This window comes from Lycium ferocissimum, chromosome 6, assembly GCF_029784015.1.
Source record: "Lycium ferocissimum isolate CSIRO_LF1 chromosome 6, AGI_CSIRO_Lferr_CH_V1, whole genome shotgun sequence".
Classification (NCBI taxonomy): Eukaryota; Viridiplantae; Streptophyta; class Magnoliopsida; order Solanales; family Solanaceae; genus Lycium; species Lycium ferocissimum.
The window spans coordinates 60228752-60251935 of record NC_081347.1 but is presented as its reverse complement, the minus strand read 5'-3'; the positions used below and the strand labels follow the sequence as shown (position 1 = coordinate 60251935).

At 36.1% G+C, this 23184-nt stretch overlaps 2 protein-coding genes and 1 pseudogene across 2 annotated transcripts; 2 read left to right on the top strand and 1 right to left on the bottom strand.

The window, feature by feature from the left end:
* The first annotated feature begins 281 nt into the window (after window positions 1-281).
* Window positions 282-2935, top strand: LOC132061456 (PR5-like receptor kinase; annotated as a pseudogene).
* A 5612-nt stretch (window positions 2936-8547) lies between these two features.
* LOC132061455 (PR5-like receptor kinase) lies at window positions 8548-10031 on the bottom strand. The gene has a single exon (XM_059454273.1). It carries the CDS (start codon window positions 9703-9705, stop codon window positions 8548-8550), a length of 1158 nt encoding a protein of 385 aa, XP_059310256.1. The 5' UTR covers window positions 9706-10031.
* Window positions 10032-20868: 10837 nt separating this feature from the next.
* On the top strand, window positions 20869-21237 carry LOC132061454 (uncharacterized). Its single transcript, XM_059454272.1, has one exon. It carries the CDS (start codon window positions 20869-20871, stop codon window positions 21235-21237), a length of 369 nt encoding a protein of 122 aa, XP_059310255.1.
* The last annotated feature ends 1947 nt before the right edge of the window (window positions 21238-23184 follow it).

The window sequence follows — 23184 nt, the reverse complement described above, 5'->3', positions numbered from 1 at the left end:
TCCATCGATTGGAGGAATTGCAGTGCTAGTAGTACTTAAGAAAAAAATGCTACCTTAATTCCATAACAAGAACAGAAGATTACAGAAATGTAAAAGCCTTCTTGAAGAACCATGGATCACTCCTTCCAAGGAAGTACAGTTTCTATGAAGTTAAAAAGATGATCGAGTTTTTCAAGAATAAACTTGGTCAAGGAGGCTGTGGTTGTGTGTACAAGGTAATGTTGCATAATGGATGTCTTGTGGGTCAAATTCTTGAAAGAATCAACAGGACTTCGCACATTAATATTGTATCATTTGTGGGATTTTGTTTTGAGGGTAAAAAAAAAGCTCTCCTCTATGATTTCATGCCCAGAGGATCCCTTGAGAAGTTCATTTACGATGCCAAATCCGGGACAAATTGTCAACTAGAATGGCAAAAATTGTACGATATTTCACTTGGCATTGCTAGAGGATTGGAGTATCTGCATCGCGGCTGCAATACTAGAATCCTGCATTTCGATATAAAGCCTCACAACATTCTTCTCGATGAAGGCTTTTGTCCAAAAATATCTGATTTTGGCCTCGCAAAATTGTGTAACAAGAAGGAAAGCATCGTATCTTTATTGGGTGCAAGAGGAACTATTGGGTATATTGCACCAGAAATTGTGTATAACAATATTGGAGGAGTTTCTCACAAGTCAGATGTGTACAGCTATGGTATGATGGTGCTCGAGATGGTTGGAGGAAGGAAATGGCAGTCTAGACATCAACAGGAGCACGAATGATCATTATTTTCACGACTATCAGAACTATGCTAAATGTAGTGACTTCAGCATATACTACAAGTATCCCAGTAGAGAACAGGAAGATTCCTCAGATGCACCAGAGGGAGATATTCCTGATAACTGTTCACTGATTCAATTGCCAATAATATGGAGGTCACGCTCTCAAAATAGTAGCTTGTTTGATGGCTTAACTGCGAATTTTACAATTTGGTGGAGCCTGTCTGATGATTGTAGTAAATGATACTATGAAGGAGATAGATGTTTAACTGACAGCAACAAAAAATTTCTTTGTTCCATTTCCACCTCTGCCAAAGGTAAAACCAAAGATAAGTTAATATACTTAACCATTGTTCCGTACACTGCAAAATAGTTTAAATGTTCTTGTCATCGCTCATTCATGTGTCCAATATGCTTGTTTTGTACTGTCAGATTTAGATGTAGAGAAGCTGAAACCGACTCCAGTTAGAAGTGTGTTCCCTATATGCATAGATAACCTTTTTCCTGATCTAAATATATATAGAGATAAACTTTTTCCTTATTTTCTTTGGCTGCAGTACAAAGAAAGTCAAAACGAATTCTGATTGCAGGTAACTATCTATAGCTACAAAATTTCAATTTCATATTACAAGATATTCTCGCTGTTTATCTTTTTCAAGAATATGTGCTACTTTATTTTACTATACCTAACCACTGAGAGAATTCATCAAATTCCATCCACTTTTTGCATAGCCATTTGGTAATCAAAATGTGATTTACTTGCTCAGTGTTTCCTTCTGTCTTACCTGCAGTTATTGACTTGATCCTTTGATTTTTCTCAATTTCATAGTTATCTATCATTTCAAGGGAGGAAATGACAGTTCTTTTTCATACTTAACAAAATATAATTTGTTATTCTCATTCTTAGAACATAATATGCTATTGTTGCATTAAAACACGTACACACACATATAGAGTAACTCCTTTACGGAAATGTTATTAAGCTGATTAGAAAATCTAGTGCAACTTCAAAAATTGACAACGATATTCCAATTTGTGTCCTAACAGCAGCAACCACTTCTTCTATTGGAGGAATTGCGATGCTAGTCGTCTTACTCCTGTACTTAAGAACAAAATGCTCTCTTAATTCCATGATTTTCTGGAAGACAAAAAGAGAGGACTACAGAAATGTAAAAGCCTTATTGAAGAAGCATGGATCATTTGCTCCTAGGAAGTACAGTTATTCTGAAGTCAAAAAGATGACTGTGTGTTTCAAAAAAAAAAAAAAAAAAAAAACTTGGTCAACGAGGCTATGGTTGTGTGTATAAGGGAAAGTTGCATAACGGAGTCTTATGGCAGTCAAGGTCTTGAAGGAATCGAAGGCCGGGGGAGAAGAGTTTATCAATGAGGTGGCAAGTATCAGCAGGAGATCTCACATTAATATTGTATCACTTGTGGGATTTTGTTTTGAGGGTAAAAATAGAGCTCTCCTCTAGGATTTCATGCCCAATGGATCCCTTGAGAAGTTCATTTATGATGCCAAATCCGGGACAAATTGTCAACAAGAATGGCAAAAATTGTACGATATTTCACTTGGCAATGCTAGAGGATTGGAGTATCTGCATCGCGGTTGCAATACTAGAATCCTGCATTTCGATATAAAGCCTCACAACATTCTTCTCAATGAAGACTTTTGTCCAAAAATATCTGATTTTGGCCTTGCAAAACTATGTAACAAGAAGGAAAGCATCGTATCTTTATTGGGCACAAGAGGGACTATTGGGTACATTGCTCGTAAATTGTGTATAATAATATTGGAGGAGTTTTTCACAAGTTAGATGTGTACAACTACGGTATTATGATGCTTGAGATGGTTGGAGGAAGGAAAAATGTTGACGTTGTTATTGACCATACCAGTGAAATATACTTTCCACACTGGATATACAAACAATTTGAACAAAAGGAAGAGCTTGAATTAACTGGCATTGCGAAGGAAGAGGATAAAAAACTTGCGGAAAAGATGACTTTTGGTGAGCCTGTGGTGCATCCACGATCCGGCCAGCAGGCCATCCATGAGTATGGTTATGGACATGTTACAAGGTAACCTGGAATCTCTGCAAATGCCTCCCAAACCTTTCTTATATTCCCCCTCACGGTCAGACAGATACATGCCTACTACTACCTATATGGTTTAGGACTCGAAAGATCAAGTTTGATGATCTCGACTTATCATATCTTGGCGGTAACTATGTATGCATGATTTTGATTTAATCAAGATATTGCATAACCCTACTTCTGGTAAATTAGACAATTGTTATTATAGAGCACTCTACTATGTAGAGTGTCTTTTATTTCTTTTGGTATCTGGCGGGGACTCCCTTTTTCTACATCTCATCCATAGTAGTTACCAAAGGCATGTGGTGAGATTGGTAGCATAATATGTCCTCTCTTAATCAAAGGTTTCGGGTTCGAATATTGACAATGGGAAAATTTCTAGCAGCAAGAACGTCTCCCTTAAATGAGTCCTACGCAAAGTGAATCTAAATTTCAAATATTAAACAGTAAAAAAAGGATATCAAGCATTAACTTGAGACAAACTGCACGACCTATATTAGGTTAGTTCATAGAATTGTTGAAGATGGAGATCAAACAAAAGCCCAATGTCATGAAAGAGAAAAAAATTTACTATTCAAGATCGTTTATTGTACTCATCGAATACATGGGCAGACCTAGGATATTTGCTAAGGGGTTGAAAATATCAAAAAGTAAATACATGAAACAGACAAGGAGATTCAACATCTACTATATACACATAAAAATAATTTTAACAATATATATATATACAGTGCAGCTTTCCGCCCCTGATTCTACAAGCTAAAGTGTATAAGGTTCGAGTTATTCCTCTTCAGTTTCAGACATTGACTTGCCTATTACTACCTGTATGTACGATATAAATTTACTAGTCTTTGGGTACGCGTGTTGCACGTGTGCCCCACATTAATAAGTAATTTTTTCTATAAGATCATGTAAATAATCTTTAATAATATGTTTTAGTATATAAAATAAATATTACATACAGTATATCCTATGTTTAAAGCAGTGAACCAAACTTATAAAAGATAATTTAGAGGAAATCACAGAAATCTTGATTCAAATGAATTTGGTTAATGTAAACCTATGGTAATCAAACTTAGTTGCTGTCATACAATTGAGAAAGTCATAGTTAGTATTTAATTTGTAGCTCTATCAACTCATCTTCCTCAAAATTCTTCTCATTATGGCCGAATAAAATGAAGATGTTGAATCTATTATAGTCTTTGTTATTACTTCCAAGCAACAGACCAATGAAGTTGAAGGATCAAACACTCTTAGGCAAAAAAAGTGATGGAGATGAGGCCAACAATGGATGATATTAGTTTGTCTAATTTTGCAATAAGCAAGATTTTGAAATGTGAATTTGAAGAGTGGATCGATCCATCTCTTTGTTACGAGTCCGATCTTTGAAGTTAGGAGAATGACTACTTCAGTAGTAGAAATAGCTTTTCAATGTCTCCAACTTGAGAAGGAGATGAGGCTAACAATGGATGAAGTGTTGGAAATTCTAAAGGCAATTCGGAGGGGCGAGTTTGAAAACCAGAAGAAAGAGGAGATTAACGTCATTGACAATGAGCTTAGCTATGAATCAGGAAATGGTGCACAATTGATGAAATCTAAATTGCCTGTTTCACCAAATTCTGTGAATGATAGTGGGTTAGTTGCTATACCACAGCTAGTATTAGCGGGTGAAATTCCGGATGTTATGTTACACCTCACACTTTCAGAGCATGAGCATACCACGTACTTCACCGTATTAATGTAGTAACGGAGACGTCCCATGAAGTTTTGGGAGGTACAAGCCATGGGAAGTACGTAACAATGAAGTAAAGAATGAATTACGACCTCGTTAGTCGTAACCGGGAAGGACAGCCTTGAAACCAAAGGACATGACTATTATCAAGTATAATAAATGATAAATATCATGTATGAGGAGTTTTGAAAGATTCCGGGACCAAGCAAATCGAAGAAAATAAATTTGTCAAAAATTTGAAAAAAGTTGGCAGAATTTTGGGCAGATTTTTAGTCAATTTTAGAAGGGTATATCTCCTAGTATATTAGGAGTTTTAAGGTGTTTCAAAATCCTAAAATGAAGTTCGTCGAGTCTAGTTTCTAATGCAACAAACCGCTCATCGATACAACATCGGAGCAGAGAATTATGAACGTTACAAGTTGTCGACGGAGCGAGAAACGCGTGCTACGGTCTTTCTACGATGGCCCGAAGGCTCTAGGTCGGTCCAAACCGACCCTAGAGCCCTATAAAAGGGGTTTTACCCCTTATTTTTCATCCAAACACCTCTAAAATATTCCCCAACCCTCTAGAATATTTTCCCAACTTCCACTCACGAAATTTGACCCAAATCAAGTGGAAACAACTAAATCTTCCATCAAGAAGGTTGGAAACTACAAGAGTAGCAAGCTTATGGTATTGTATCATGATTGAGGGTGAAGTTGAACTGATTCAACCGTGGTTCTTGGGTTGTATGAACTGATTAAGGTATGTATAACACCCCTTTGGTCGTGTGTTAGCTTAACTAAATGTTGGTAAGGTTGTTTGAGGCCAAATACCGCAAGACTGCATCGAAATAAGTTAAGTTAAGCCACTATTTTGTAGGGGCTGTTTTGAATGTTTAAATATGACTTCTAATGGTTGTAAGTTGTGGATTATAACCTGAATATATTATCACTATGATTATTGGGAATATTCATGTGTTAGTTGGAAAGATGGAGAAGAAAATATATGAAATCTACGAATAGAAAGAAAAGGATGAGGCGTAGGAGTATGGATTGTTTTGGAATACATTTAAGGATATTTTGAGCTAAATATGATATGGTAAATATATGCATATTGTTATGAAGGTTGCGGACTGACTTATGAAAGGAGAATTGGGTTTGAATGACGTTTGTTATTCGTTAAACGAGCTTGCTATGGTCGGGTACGGATAATACCGACCCTATATGGCGGGGTACGGTGTTGTATATTATTGTAAGTTATTGCATACGTAAGCATGTGGATGTAAGAAGTGTTTCTTCTAGAAAAATGGTAAATAAGCATGACGAATGTTTTAAAAGGTATTATGAGATATAAACGGTCCTTTTATCTTATGCTATTCTTCGTGCTTTAATCATGTTATTATTAATGTCTTACATACTCAGTACATTATTCGTACTAACGTTCCTTCTTGTGGATGATGCGTTCATGCCCGCAGGTAGACAAGTAGGCGGACCTGATCCGTAGGCGCTTTATCAGCAGATTCTCAGGAGCACTCCACTTATTTCGGAGCTGCCGTCTATTTGATATTGGTCCTGATGGTCACAAGTATTCTTTTAGAGGCTCGTAGACATGTGTGTATAGTTAGACATTTCATAACCCTACCGGTTCATATCATTGTATAACATTTTAGTAGCCTTGTCGGCTGGTGATGATGGATATAATTGTTGAAGATTATGTAGAGATGTGCCGTCATATTGTGATATATGTCCTTACAGATTATGATATCCATGAGCTATCTTTATGGTCCACCTAGAAATGATTATGAGATGTATGTTTAGAGGTGCTCGGTGTGTTAGCTCTGGGTGCTCGTCATGGCCCTTTAGTCGGGTCGTGACATGTTAATGACAACTACACGGTTTTTCAGCTTTCGCTCTCTTCTTGTTTATGAGTTCACTGCCTAATTGTATACAGAGATGTGTTTAAAATGGAGATGTCTTATGATATAATCATTGTTGCTCACTTGTAGTGTAGTTTGGCTTAGTTTCCTGACTATTAGACATCGGTATTCCTTTTATATTTTCTCATCTTTCTATACGTCTTGAAAAAGATACAGGCTCGTTAAAGTACGCCGTGTGAGGTTCTGCTAAAATGGGATCGAGATGAAGAGAAATTTTTTTAGGTTGCAGTGTTAGTGATTTGAGTCTTTATACGTATGTGGAAGGAGGGGGAAAATTCATCCAACTTTGGCCCTCATTTTAGGCTTGTTTCCTCTAGTATTTGCACAAAAACTCCAAGTCAACAGACAGAAAATTAGATGACATGATTGACATTGCAGAAGAAAGCAGAAGATGTGAACTATTACGACTTACAGTCTTACACTACGATAGTTTTTCTGTCCATAAGACTATATTGTTACAACAGAAAGATTGATAAAACCTATGAGTTCACCCTTTTCGACAGAATCACCTGAAAGTTTACTAAAACAGTCTAAGGGACCAGGTTCTCAAACTGTTTTCACAGATAATGACAAGAAGTAAATAAGGCAAGTAATTTTATGTGGAAAACTCCTTGCTCGAGGATTAAAAACACGACCTACGAGTAGGGATTTCAACATTCACTAAACCGGAAGCTTGATTCTGATTACAATCTTACAACCTAGGAATTAAACTCTTAATCCCTAACCCTTACAATACACCCATTGTGAGCACCTTTACAATAACTCTATTGCAAAGCTCCAAGTCTTGACTAACTCTAGCCAACGACTTAACTAATACTTAGCTAACTCTAGCCAAGAAAACAAAGTTACAAAGATTGAAATCTATCCTACTATGATACTTCTTGATAAGCAGTGTAGGAATACAAATTAAGAATATGAAACAAAACTCAACTATCCTAGGACTTCAGATGTCTTCAGTGGCAGGAACTGGTCTCTTGGATTGTTGAGATCTTGTTCTCATGGACACCTTGAGAAAGGTAGCCGCCACACTTGAGAGAAAATATAGCCTTTTTGGATTTGCAAGTGTTAGGTCAAATAATGCCCAACAGGTTGTATAAATATGAGACCAAATAGAGAGCATGTGAGAACCATGTGACCGTGAATAGTGACGTTTCAAGGGCTTTTAGTTCTATCATACATACAAACGTACTCTTTGCGGTTCTGTACGAAACGATTGCAACAACTTACATTTGTTAAGTACCGTGCTGCTTGCTCTCGTAGGACTGACGGAGAACTTGGTCCTTGGATCGTTTGTCAATCATCAAAACTATGAAATGCTATAACTCATCAAAGATGGATATTGCAAAATTGAAGAACAGTTTCAAGATAAGTTACTTTGTCTTTTTATAAGGCTAGATTCGCCCTTTACTAACTAAACTTAAGTGTGCAAAAATAGTGCGCAAATATGCCAAAAGTATAATTACATTTATTAATGCACGATGAACTCCTCGTCCTGGCCATCTGAATGAGCCTTGCTATTGATACTGCTGGTCCATTGGCTCATCTTTATGTTTCTGATATTGTCCATCAGCTATGAGGTTGTTTGACCAGCTTGTAAGAATCCTTTGGCTTATCCACGTGTTTGGTAAACAATTAAAGTGCTTAAAATAAGCTAAAATCAGTTAGAAGTCACAAGTAGGTCACCCCCAACTTATAGTTTTACAGAATATAAGCACTTTTGGTTTGATCAAGTATTTGACGATTTTATCACTAATATCTTTTATAGTACTCTTCCCGAAACATAGAGTAACTTTTAATTATCTCTCTATTTTATTTTTGTTATTTGTCTTCTTTTTTATGAAAGAAACTTTTAAACATATATTTTCTTGTAAATAGCTTTAAGAAGTTTCAGTCATCTTAACAACAAAAGTACTAATCGAAACACGTAATTGCTCATTTATAAATGCATCTAAAAGCATTTTTCAGCAGTTAACATTTATCAGCAACTTTTAATTAACCAATCCAATGATACATGCAGAGTTTTCTGCCAAAATTTAATAAGTCTAGATAAAATCAAACTTGAACTGTCCATTCCTAAACCATGTAGGTAGTACTAGGCATGTCACCGTCTGACCATGAAAAAGAAGAATACATGAAAGGCTTGGGAGGCATTGTAAATATCCGAGTTCGCCTTGTAACATCTCGACGACCATACTGATAGAAGGCCTGCTGGCCGGATCCATTTGGATGCACCACAAGCTCACCAGTATCATCTTTTCTGCAAGTTTTTTGTCCTCTTCCTTCACAATGCCAGTTAATCCAAGCTCTTCCTTTTGTTCAATTTGTTTATATATCGAGTGTGGAAAGTAGATTTCACTGGTATGGTCAACAACATCAACATTTTTCCTTCCTCCAACCATCTCGAGCACCATCATACCGTAGTTGTACACATCTGACTTGTGAGAAACTCCTCCAATATTATTATAGAAAATTTCTGGCGTTATGTACCCCGTAGTGGTCCCTCTTGCACCCAATAAAGATACGATGCTTTCCTTAGTGTTACATAGTTTTGCAAGACGAAAATCGAATATTTTGGGACAAAAGTCTTCATCGAGAAGAATGTTGTGAGGCTTTATATCGAAATGTACAATTCGAGTATTGCAACCACAATGCAAATACTTCAATCCTCTAGCAATGCCAAGTGAAATATCGTACAATGTTTTCCATCCTAGTTGATGATTTGTCCCGGATTTTGCATTGTAAATGAACTTCTCAAGGGATCCATTGGGCATGAAATCATAGAGGAGAGCTCTATTTTGACCCTCAAAACAAAATCCAACAAGTGATACCATATTAATGTGAGAAGTCCTGCTGATACTTGCCATCTCATTGATAAACTCTTCTCCCCCACCCTTCGATTTCTTCAAGACCTTGACTGCCACGAGACTCCCATTGTGCAACTTTCCTTTGAAAACACAACCAAAGCCTCCTTGACCAAGTTTATTTTTGAAATAATCTGTCATCTTCTTGACTTCAGAATAACTGTACTTCCTTGGTGCGAGTGATCCATGGTTCTTCAAGAAGGCTTTTACATTTCTGTAATCTTCTCTTTTTGTTTTCCAGAAAATCATGGAATTAAGGGAGCATTTTGTTCTTAAGTACAGGAGTAACATAATTAGCATCGCAATTCCTCCAATATAAGAAGTAGCTGCTAATGTCATGACACAAATTAGAAGAATGTAGTCAAATTCAAAGTTGCACAAGTTCTTGGTAAATGAGAAAAACAGTTAACATTGTAAGGATGTTTTTTTCGGGATACTCTATCTATCAGATTAATAACATTTCCATGAAGAAGTTACATTTTAGCTGCGTGTACGTGTTTTAATGCGATAATAACACATTATCTCCTAATAACGAAAATAGCTAATTATCTTTTTGCAGTGGAAAGAAGAAAACACAGAACAAAAAAATCAGATCTAGTGATATGAAGTGGAAATTTGTGGCCATAGATAGTAGTTACCTGCAACTAAACTCCTTTTGACTTTCTTTTTACTGCAACCAAAAAAACCACGAAAGCTTAGATAGATGTTGCGCTAGGATTTTATTACAATCATCAGACATGCAACTATTTTTGTATCTATTCTGAGGAAACTGAAGATCACTAGATGAGCAAAATTGGAGAAAACTAGTACTGTAATTTACCTGTGGGATTAGAGGAACAACGAAATTCATTTTTACTGTTAGTTAAACATCGATCTCCTTTATAGTAACATTTACGACAATCATCAGACAGGCTCCACTGAATTGTAAAATTCGCACTTAACTGATTGAACAAGCTAATATTCTGAGACCATGACCTGGATGTAAGTGGCAATTGAATCAGTGAACAATTATCAGGAATATCTCCTACGGTGCATCCGAATACCCTTCCCGTTCTCTACTTGGATTCTTGTAATATATCTTTGAAGCCACAACATTTAGTATAGTTCTGATATTCACGAAAATAATGATCATTCTTGCCCTTGTTGATATCTAGACTGTCGTTGCATCTGAACAAGGTAAGATTGGGTTCGATGACTCTAAATGAGACAGAAGGAGAACTTGGAAAGGATAGACTTCTATCGAAAGTGACAACTATTTTTTGCCAACAAGCCATGAAGCATACGGTCTAAAACTCAAAACCTATCATACGGTTTTTGTTCCGGAACACTATAAACATTTCCTCCCCAATGAATTCTTGGATTTGGAGTCGTATTACAATCTAAGGTATACAATCCACAAGCCGGTTTTGAGGATACAGAGAAAGGAAAGCTCACATTTTCAAGGATCCCACATTGAAATTCCCTCTTGAGTTGTCTTGAGTTTGATTTTGAGCTTCGAATGAAAATCAACAACGGATAGAATATCAAGAAAACTGACAAATAATTATTTGAGGTAATAACACAGAAGGTCACCCAACTATGAGCAATGATCTCTTAAGGTCATGTTTTTTTTTTTTTAACCAACAAGGTCACCCAACTTTCCCTATATCACATCAAAAGTCTCCCAATTAATATTTGACTAACAAATATGACATAACATTTAATTTAGTGCACATGGACTTTTTTTCTCAGTCCACATTGCAGTAAGACCCGATCCGGTCCACACCCATAACCTAAATTAACCCTTATTAACCATATTCAGTTGGACAAAATCACGAGGGAAACTTTTTGCTCTCGCTAGAAATTCAAAACTTGAAAGCTACTAGTGTATTGAAGTCAAAAGTTATGAAATCTCAAAGAAAGGGGTTCATCTCTTCCCCACAAGCATTATTTAATGCGAAAATAGACCACTATGTCGACGGTCTTTGCACAGAACATCAGAGAAAACGAGAGTGCTCCTATTCTGATTAATTATTAGTGCTTCCATTATATGATAGGAGTGCGATTTATGGTTTAGAAGGAATGGCCAGACCTTCAGGAACTACATTTGCTTAAGGTCGTTACAAAAATCCTTATGGACTTCGCCTGAGAGAAGGAAAAAGAAGACGACATGATTTTAATAAAATGATGGGCCAATTATTTTCAGAGAGAGTGAAACACTATTTTAATTACAAGAGAATATAGTTAATAAGGGTTAATTTGGGTTATGGGTTTGAATTGGGTCGGGTTTGCCATGTGGACTGAGAAAAATAAAACATCGATGTGGACTATATTAAATGAGAAATTTAACTTTGTGAGTCACAAAACAAATATTACTTATGTGAGGCTAGTTTATTACTTGTAAAGTGGATTTATGGGTCCACAAGCTCCTTCAAAACAGGTTAGAAAAAAGGCAACATTAAAATTCTACATCCTAATTGGGATGTTTAGTTAGATGACAATAACATGAAATAAAGAAATAAAAAAAAACAGCAAATGGCTATGACAGCATAGTAGCAAGCTATATTCAAACTTTAATAGCTACAAGGTAAAACTTTTGCTTCATTATATTTTTCAATTAAAAATCTTGTATTTCAGGATTCATTTCCTTCATTATATTTTTTAATTGAAGAACTTTAACACCTTTTTACTTCTCCAGTGAAGAAGTAAAGCAATAATACATACTTTGTCCGAAAAAAAAAATAGAGGATTTAACGTTTGCTGACAATGTGAATTTTGATGATGAATCCTTTCTGGACTTTTTCTGAGACTGGTAACATACTGAATCCCTTCTAGACTTGAATTCTAAAATGAAAAAATCTTCAACTCAAACATAATAATAAAGAGCAAAGGTGTAAATATACCCCTCAACTTTGCGATTTAGAGCAGATATACCCTGTTTAAAAAGTGGTGTATACATGCCTGCCATTACAAAATGGTGTAAATATACCCCTGCCCTTACACAAATAGTGCAACTATATCCTTTTCGCTGGGATTTTTTTTAAAAATCATTTAGCTTATTTTTTAATTTAAAAAAATGTCACGTAGCTTTAAAAAAACATCTATTCATTTTTTTTTTTTGAGTAGACATATTTTTTTAACGCCACATGGTAAATTTTTTTCTGGTGGGTCGGGTCTGATTCTTTTATAAAAATATCTCTGTGGCTTTTTTTTAAAAAAAAAAAAAAAGTCTACCCCTCTTTAAACTAACCAGACTTGACCAGCCAGAAAAAAAAATTATCATGTGCCTTTAGAAAAATATGTCTACTCAAAAAAAATGTGTAGATGTAACAACCCGTTTGGTCGTTATAGTCCTTTTGGGCACTTTCGCCACTTCCGAGCATTATTTGACTCATTTTGACCAGAGGTTGACTTTTGGGCAAACGGACTTTTTCCGGAGTTTCATCAACCCCGAGAGGTCCGGAGGGTTATTTAGAACATGTATGTATATTGTTTCGGTCCCCAATGCATTGAGGTGCATTTCGGGACTTTGGACGGGAAATGGGAGGTAGGCATCGATGGTTGACCGGGCCAACGGGACCTCCGTTGGAAATTCCGAGACCACGAGAGCGTTCGTAGCGTATTTTTGTATGAGTTTGGGTGGTCGGAATGTGAGCAGATGGCCTCGGGAATAACCCAAAAATTCGAGGGAAGACTTAAAGAAAAATTGGATATCTGGTGTTTGGTGTCCGTATTTATGGCGTACGGAGCGCCATGCCGGCACCGCCGTGGCTATATCGTGACATTTGGGGGGCGGTAAATGAAAATTGCACCTTCACCGCCGGTGGTGACCAAGCCGCCGCGCCGGCGCCGCTCGTAGTGTGCGGTCCCCAAGGAGCGGTCACGGGCAGAGGCAAAATTCATTAAATGTGTCTTAAAACAAGACTTAGACCCTCATTTTGACATAACTCGGTATTGGAGCTTGTGAGACCTGTTCTTGAGGAGAAATTGAGGAAATTCTTGGAGGTAAAGTCTTGCCTAATCATTTACTTCTCCTTAATCATTATCATCTCAGGATCATCCCCTTCCTTTTCAATCTCTTAGAAGTAAAGTTTGAAGGAGGGTTTTGGGAAACTTCTCCCTAGGGCTATAATTGATAAAATTGATGATGTTAACACTAAATTGTGACGAATCTAAGCTTAGTAACCCCATGTCTTCCACTTTTAACGTTGAATTTCGGATTTGGGAAATTAGGGTTCATACCGGGGTTTTCTATTGAAATCAGATTTGAGGCAATTCATGAGCTAAATCAACAATTAATGGTTGAGTTATGATCATCTAGAACTTAATTTGATATTTTGTCTTCGGATTTCCCGTTTTGCTTTTGTGGGCCCATTTCCCCAATTGCTAGGGTTAAATTGGACCTAATTGATGTCATAGCAATATTAGTATTGTTATTCGTGATTTCTAATATAGAATTCAATTATGGTTAGACTACTTTGGTTCTGAGCTTCGGAGGAAGGGCAAGGCAAAAAGAGTGTTAGTCTTTGTCGGTTCGGCGTCCGGGTAGGTTATGGTTTACTTTAGTGAGACTATGCATAGCGAATCACATATTTAGAATGTAGTGTCGGAGACAGCATGCGGACCTTCGGGTATGAAGTTGGGTTGGACATTGCCTTAGGTTGGGCCCTGTTGTGTGTTGGGGCTAGCCACCCCGTTGTATGTGTTGTTGTCCCGTTTGGTGATTGATGCTACGAATAGCGATAGATATCTGAATCTATGCTAATGTTATGACTGATTTATGTGTGTATACCATGTCGGTAATACGTTATAATGCATGGTTAGCATACCTCTTATGGTACTTGTAAGATATACATCGATGGCATACCATTATTGGTATTGTGATATGATACGTTGTTGGCGTACCCCTTCATGGTACTTGTGTTATTGCACTTGTTGTTGATATTTGATGTATGCATGGCACACATTCTCACACATTCATGATGCATGGCCGATAGCCGGTGATTACCGGTATCGTGGATTGAGTGAACTGACAGAGATGAACTATTTTACTTGAGCGACTGTGAGAACTGATGATGATAATACTACCTTACTTTACTTGAGTGATTGTGAGAGGCCGATGACCGATGATCTATGCCAGCATCGTTGTTGTATGAACGATTTTCGATGATTGTTCCGGAATCGTTGTTGGTGCATGGACTCCGCGGGTCCCCCAGGGTGGTGCCGGAGAGGATGCCCCCCCATGGGCAAAGATCCGGGGTCCCGTCTGTCTCTTGGGCAAAGATCCGGGACCGGTGGCACTTAGACTTTGCGAGTCCTTGCTGGGTTGTGCTGCCGAGACGTCGATATTTTCGTCCGGAGTACATGTGTACATTTCATTTGCATGGCACGGCATCGTGTTCATACATCTTGCATCGCATTGCATAGACGCATCGGGCATTGCATTGTATTTATGATTGTTACGATGATTTGGCATTTACTTGTGATGATTGGACTTCGATTGACTTGTTCAGACTCGGTATAATTAGGATTAGATGTTCTACATAGGCGATGATGAACACTTGGCTATGATTGTATTATTTTATACTTATTGGTTTCCTTGCTATCTGCTTATGTTCTGAATTGTGTTATCTATGCTTGGTTGGCCGATGATGCCTACCAAGATCGTGTTTTTATCTTCGCACTTGCTGCATTCTTTTATAAATGCAGAGTAACAGGTCGGATCAACTTCTCTGACTCGTAGCTGATTGTCTTCTCTGCTTCTACTTGAGTTCCCAGGGTAAGCATGGCGTCCACTGACCTCGGAGACTCCTCTGCTATTTATGTCTTACTTTTATTCAAGACATCATTTGAGACAATTATGTATTATTATTCAGACTTAGTTTTTGGATTAGATGCTCTTGTATGGCCAGACCTGATACTGGGGTGGATTCAGTTATTTCTGCACTTATTTATGATTATGCTATATTATGAGACTTATGTCGTTTACTTCTTCAGTTATTTTCTATTCAATTGTGAACGTGAGATAAGGTTTCGCCTACCGAGGTGGGAAGGGTAGGTGCCCGCATGACCTGGACTAAAATGGGTCATGACAGTAGACTTCTCTGCGGAGCCAGCCCTTTGGGTGTGGGTTCGGCCGAACCCAGAAGCTTTTGTCCGAACCATATATTTGTATTAAAAATTTTGTCAAATATGTACAAATAATTAATTAAGAACCCAATAAATTTAAAGAATTAGAACCTCGAATTCACAAGATCCGGATCCTGGCTCCGCCTCTGGATCCATTAATCCACTTGTCAAGTAATAAACTGTTTCACATAAGTAATATTTGTTATGCGACTCACAAAGTAAAATTTCTCTAAATCAAATGTCCTGTTATATTTTGTTGGTTAAATATTAATTGGGTGACTTTTTAAGTGATATAGAAAAGTTTGGGTGACCTTGCTATTACAAAAAAAAATGACTTTGAGAAATATTACACATAATTGGATGACCTTATGTGTTACTATCTCTAATTTAATGGCACATTCTGAATTCAGGTACTATAATGTTAGTTTGACACTACTGTAAAATATTCAAATCTAATGCAAGGACAGAAGCAGAGAGTAAACAGTAATCCCTGCATTTGTGTATATTTGTATTCTTGCTCTTTATCTTCACCATATATTTACATTTCTTGCTCTTTATCTTCACCATATATTTACATCTAATCCCTTTAAAGACGCTTGTTCACTTGGAATTTTCAGTTTTGACCACTTGAGGTAAAAATAAAGAAGGGGGGCCAAAAGAAGTGGGATGTTGATACTTAAAATGGACTGAACAATCACTCTATCCATTTCCTTTTATTCTTTGACAGAAAAGGGTAAAAAATGGCCCCAACATATAGGTGACTTAAATTTGCCTTCCTTTCACCTATGGACCCCAATTACCCTTCACATTAATTTCGGGTTATAGATGAACCCGAAAATCACAAAAGCTTAGATAGATATTGCACGGGGACTTTTAATACAATCATCAGACAGGCAACTATTTTAGTATGTTGGATATATTAGCATTTTAGTATTACAGAAAGGTCTCTATAAAATATTTATATTAAAGTGCAGGTCTTATTAGTGGCCCTAAAATGGAGAAAGTGGTGTCATTATTCTTGTAACTCTTGTAAGCACTCTAGCATGTTCTCCCACATTATGTCCTACTATTACCCCACTAAACCTCAAATGGCCATCCACTTTCTTGACATTTACTTGTGGAAGAAATTCGGCACCTATATAAAGGATGCTTTCATCCTAGTGTTAGGATGAGAAAAAAGTAGACGAGGAGGGATAAATATATTATGTTGTGTTTGTATTTTGAGTTTGGTGTAGAGAAGAGAGAGTTGAGACAAAGAAAACTATTCTATGTCTCCAACTAATTCACTACAAAAGAGAGCACTTTTAAGTTGAAGGAAGATGATTTTGTGGTGGAGTTTTGGGCTCTTTAACTAGTTAGGAATTGGCTGAGTCACACGACGTTGACAGACTGTTGTATCCTGGAGGGGACAAGTCAAAAGCATTACTATTGGACCGTGAAGAATATCATATTGCAGTGGGCTTGTCTCCTTAAAGAGAGCGAGATATCTGCGCCTCAGCCTGAATATTTATTTATTCATATTTGTTCATTTTATTGCAATTTTCAGCTAAAGTAATTTGTAGTATATTCACCAACATAGTATTTGTTCTGAGCAACTGAAGATAACTAAATGAGCAAAAATGAAAAAAGCTAGTTCTATAGTTTACCTGTGGGATTAGAGGAACAAATAAATTCGTTGTTCATTGTCAGTTAACCTGTGGGATTAGAGGAACAAATAAACTCGTTGCTGCTGTCAGTTAAACATCGACCTCCTCCATAGTAACATTTACTACAATCATCAGACAGGCTCCACTGAAGTGAAATATTCGCGCTTAAAAAGGTCAAACAATCTACTATTTTGAGGGTTTAACCTCCCCCATATAATTGGCAATTGAATCAATGAACAGTTATCAGGAATATCTCCCTCTGGTGCATCCGAGGAGTCTTCCCGTCCTCCAGTACTCAGAAGCTTGTAGTATATTCTGAAGTCACTACATCTGCTATAGTTCTGATAGTCGCGAAATGATGATCAATATCCGTGCTCCTGTTGATGTCTTGGCTATTGTTGCATCTGAACAAGGTAATATTGCGTTCGATGATTCTAAATGAGTTGGAAGGAGAACTTGGAAATGAGATACTTGTATCGAAAGATCGACAACTGTTTTTTGCCAATAAGTCATTAAGCCTATTGTCTAAACCTCGAAAACTATCACCAAAGGACCCTTTTTCCAGAGCAGTATAAACATTTCCTCCCAAACGAAATTCTGGATTTGGAGTAACATTGCAATCTATGTATACAATCCACAAGCAGGTTGTGAGGATTTGGAGAAAGGATAGTTACATTTCCAAGATTCCCACATTGAAATTCCTTGGGGCAGCTATCTTGGGTTTGATTCTGAGCTTGAGCTGAATGAAAGGTAAGCAACTGATAGATAATCAAGAAAACTGACAAATAATCTAATGCCACCATTCTGAATTCAAGTACTTTAATAATTAGTTTGACACTCCTATAAGATATTCAAAACTAATGCAAGGAAAGAAGTAGAGTGTAAACAGTAATATATGCATTTGAGTATATTATCTCTTCTTGCTCTTTATCTTCACTATATATTTATATATGATCCCCCTTTTTTTTTTAAGCAAATCCACTGGGCGAGACGCCTAGGGGTAGTTTTTTATTTATATAATAAAAGCCAAACGTAAAGGAAAAGTACAAGCAAGGGGCTAGGCCTTACCTTACTAATCCTATTGAGGCATAAAAATAATTTAGGGGGGCCAAAAGAAGTGGAATTTTGATACTTACAAAATTAAGGACTGAACAATCACGGAAAAGGGTCAAAAATGCCCCCAACGTATTGAAATGACTTAAATGTACCTTCCTTCTACCTATTGGACCTCAGTTGTCCTTCACGTCTATTTCGAGTTAAAAATGCCCCTCATTCCACCTTATTGGATCCAACTACGCTTAACTTTAATTTTCACCCCTCCTTGACAGAATTAGGGTGGCAAAATGATTTTAAAAGATAAGTAACCATCCAATCCCACTCATTAAATATGGGATGGATAACCGACTTTGTAAAAATGGATCAAATATGGATATTATTCACTAAAAAATGGATAGTATGGATATTATCAATACTCACTTGTCTGCTTTTTATGTTTCATGAGGTCTTGAGACAATGTTGATCAAGTTTATATAGTTTGAATCTCAAAAAATAAAAGTGCCGCATAAAGCTGGACAGGGAGTAATCGTCTTTCGGTGGCCCCCTTTATTTTGAGCCTGAACCGTCTCAGGTACCAAAAGAAATCATATCTATCTATACTATTCTAAATAAAAGTGAGAAGTCTTAAATTGAATTACTAAAATGTCCATTAAAAATTGAACGACTATTTTACCCCTCACTTAAACACTATTTTTAGATTATTTTGTACCACAAATTTACCATTTAATAAACAATAAAGTTGTACAATAATGAATCAGGCAAATGGGTATAGATACGGCTAATTTCCTAACGTTGCCACTTACTGTAGCTTATTCAATGCCTTAAATTTGCTTTTTCATCTTCCTCTAATTCAATGTTTTGGTTTCTTTTCAACTTCCTATACGGCTATACCTATTCAATGTTTTGGTGGTCTTTTCAACTTCAAACACTAAGGGTCTCTTTGGAAAGCCACCTGGTAATTGGAATTGGTGTAATTACTAGGGTAGTAATTACACAGTATAGTAATTACGACGACATGTTTGTTTGTCATAATATAATTACAGTGTAATTACAAGTGTACTGTTTGATTGCACAAGTGTAATTACACAGTTAAATTAAATTTTAAATAAAGTAATTATCAAAACTTAAAAGAATATGATAAATATATGCCTATAAATGATTTTTTATAAGTATAAATGATATTAGGTTTGGTATTTAAGATACATATTTTTTCTTGAAAATACATTAATTAGTAATCATATATTTATAACTAATAATTGATATATATTTTCCAAGTTGATAATATTTTAATTTAATTAATTATAAAAACCAAAAGCACACATTTTGTGAAAACATGATGAAATGCATGTTTGATAAAATAAATTAATACTTAGAAATAATGCCATAACATTATTCAAATGTTTGACAAAACTAATCTATCAATGATACATGAACAACATGCAATGTGAAACAAAGAGCCAATACTATTAAAGCCATGGAATACCTCCAAAGAGAGCTAGTCGCTTTGCAGAAACAAAAGGAGTTCAAATACCACCCAAGGTGCAAAAAAAATGGGGTTGGTTCACATCTACTTTGCAGATGACTTGCTAATGTTTTGCAAGGCAGATGTGAAGTCCATTCAAATGCTACAAGGTGCCTTTCAGAGATTTTCTGCAGCATCAGGGCTAGAGGCTAACAAGAACAAAAGCTCTATCTATATGTCAAGGGTTACCCCCACCTTGAAACAAGAAATTCTGCAAGCCTTGGGTTATCAGGGAGGGGAACTACCCTTCAAGTACTTGGGGGTACCCTTATCCTAAAAAAAACTCACAATTGCACAATGCATGCCCCTGGTGGAGAAGATCACTGAGAGAATAAGGTGTTGGACTGCCAAGCTCCGATCCTATGCTGGTAGGACACAGTTAATCAAATCAGTTATATTTGGTGTTCAGACATACTGGGCTCAATATTTTGTTCTTCCAAAAAGAATATTGAAAATGATTGAGAGTATATGTAGAACCTATTTGTAGACAGGATCTGTTGCTGCTTCAAGGAAGTCGTTGATTTCATGGGCTAAAATGTGCATGCCAAAAGCTGCAGGAGGGCAAAAAATATTGAATATGGAGCAATGGAATCATGCTGCTACACTGAAGCAACTATGGGCTATAAGCAGCAAAAAAGATTTGTCTATGGATTAAATGGATCACTGAATACTATATGAAAGGGGAAACTGTAGACTCTTGTGTTATCCCTGTTAATGCTACATGGGTGATCAGGAAAATACTTGAAGCTAGGAAATACTTGTAATACCGCAATCGTGCCAAGGCACGATCCTCAGGACCGTAGGCAATTGTCTTTCATGGAAGGTTCTCCATCAAGAGGATGTACTTGCACCTTATGCCTAATGCCAATAAATCAACTGAAAGAGCTTAGCACTATAACAAAACATCCATCCAAGACATAAGTTCATCATTCACGGGCATTTAATCAAAGCCGGTGGCACGGTCTACGGTCCGTAGGCAATTGTCTTTCATAGAAGGTTCTCCATCAAGAGGATGTACTTGCACCTTATGCCTCAATGCCAAAAAGTCAACTGGAAGAGCTTAGCACTACAACAAAACATCCATCCAAGACATAAGTTCATCATTTGGCTGGCAGCATGGGGTAGGCTTGCAATGTGGATAGACTACTCAAAATAGGAATACATGTTCCAATGGAGTGTGTGTATTGTGACAGTGCAGATGAAACGTTGGAAAACTTGTTCTTTGCTTGTCCTGTGACTAAGGCTTTATGGAACAGGTTGTTGCTATGGTTAGGCTTCACCAGGTCAATTGGTACTTGGCAAGAAGAATTACAATGGGTATGCAACTGGCCAAGGAAGAAATCAGCAAAAGGTGCTATGACTAGTGAATTTGCAATGCTGGTGGCAGTACTATGGAGAGAAAGGAATAATCTCAGGTTTCACACTAGACAATTCAACAGCAACAGGTTGTGCAGGGAGATAGCCATTCATATACATATCAGAGGGAGCAAGCTACAGAAGTGGAAGACAACACTGGACTCTTTGAATTATATGCCATAACTGTTGCTGGCTTCCCTATAAAACTGAGTTATCTCTATCTGGTCACACTTGTACTGATTTTTCTCTGTAATAGATAGGTGCAACTCTTTTGATAGCATAGATGGTTTTATCTTGTAACCAGCTAGATAGTCTACTTAGCTGTGGAATTTTGTGAAGTAGGTGGTCAGCTCCTGCTTGGTTGTGTAATTATCACTTGGTATCAATAAAATTTGCTTACCAAAAAAAAAAAAAAAAAACCTATTAAAGCAAGTAAATTGGAACCATAAAGTAGGGATTTAGTAGCTCAGTTGGTTGACTACCTGAACTTTCACCTTGTTAGTGAGGGTTCGAATCCCCACATTGTAATCCCCTTCCCCTACCCCCTATGAAATAAAACAATTATTAAAAAAAAAAAAAAAAAAAAAAAAATTGGAACCATAAATATAAAATAATTTCAAAATCCCAAAATAAAAAATAAAAAAGGTTTAACATATGTCAAATTCCAACATATAAAATAAGTTCTAATACAACTTAAGTAAATAAGTTCTAATACAACTTAAGTAAACATAATCCAAAAGAAAAGGAAAACGTAATAAGTTTATAACCTCATTCAACAACGAAATTCTACTTTAATGATATCACTCATTATATGCTAAGTTTGGTAATGACTCATTATTTCTAATATTAAGAGGTGTAGTTTCCAAAACTAGAATAATAACGCAGTTACGCTAAATGAAGAAAATAAAACAAATAAGAAATAAAAAAATACGAGCAATTACATGGAATCACAAGAAATAAGGTAGAGAAATAAAATATAAATAATGTAAAAAGAAAAATATATTTTAAAATTAAAAAGAAATTAAAAGGCAAAAATAAAAAAATAAAAAGAAATTAAAATAATAGAAATAAACAAAATTATAAAGAAAAAAATAAAAACAAAAACAAAAAAGGAAAGAAAAAGTAACCTTATAATTACACAGTGTAATTGCCACCAATTTTTGCCTCCCCCTTGAAAATTGAAGAGTGTAATTACACCCCTCTAATTACACCAAATTCCATGCTGACCAAGTAATTACTTGGCCAGACAAACATTCCAAACTGTGTAATTACACCCAAATCCAATTTCTAGGTGGCTTTCCAAACAAGCTCTAGACATTGGAAATCTTATAAATTGCCAAACTATTAACCATTGCAGATTCATTGATGTTCTCTTTAGGTTCTCTTTTGGAAGTTTTCATACGCCTGTTCCTTCTCTTTTTCATTCCTTCTCTTTTTCTTTACCGCATATACGCTACTATATTTTTTCACACAAATGCCTATTATTCATTACAAGTTTCAAATAATAGACATTAGAAAGAGGTTTGGGTGTATATATATTTGTTTTTATTTCTCTAAAGGTTTTTATTTCTAGCTTGAAGATTTTTATTTTTGAATTTCATGATATTTGAGGTGGCTACTTCTGCTTCATTGTGTCGTATTCGTTACATTCTTTAGATATTCTAAAACAGAGAGCATCAATATATGATCATTGATAATAGGGGTGTACAAACGAAACCGACAAACTGCACCAAACCGATAATCTGAACCAAATCGAGAAAACAATCCGACTTGGTTTGACTTGGTTTGGTTTTAAAAAGAAAAACCCGATCAACATTGGTTTGGTTTGGTTTGGTTTTAACAAAAAAAAGTTAAACCGAACCAAACCAATCCGACATTACATGTAAAAAATTTCAAAAATATTTTATATATAATTTAATTTATAAATATTTATTAAACTTTTTCATAGTCTTTTACCTTTTAACATATTATTTCAAGCTTGAATTTAGAATTTTAAATGGTCCAATAAGTTTTATATCCCATAAATATTAGTAACTCAAATAAACCTCAACAAAAATGAAATCAATAATAATGCTAGCAAAAGAAATTCAATTCTAACACTAGGAATGAAAATAATATTGGATATTTATT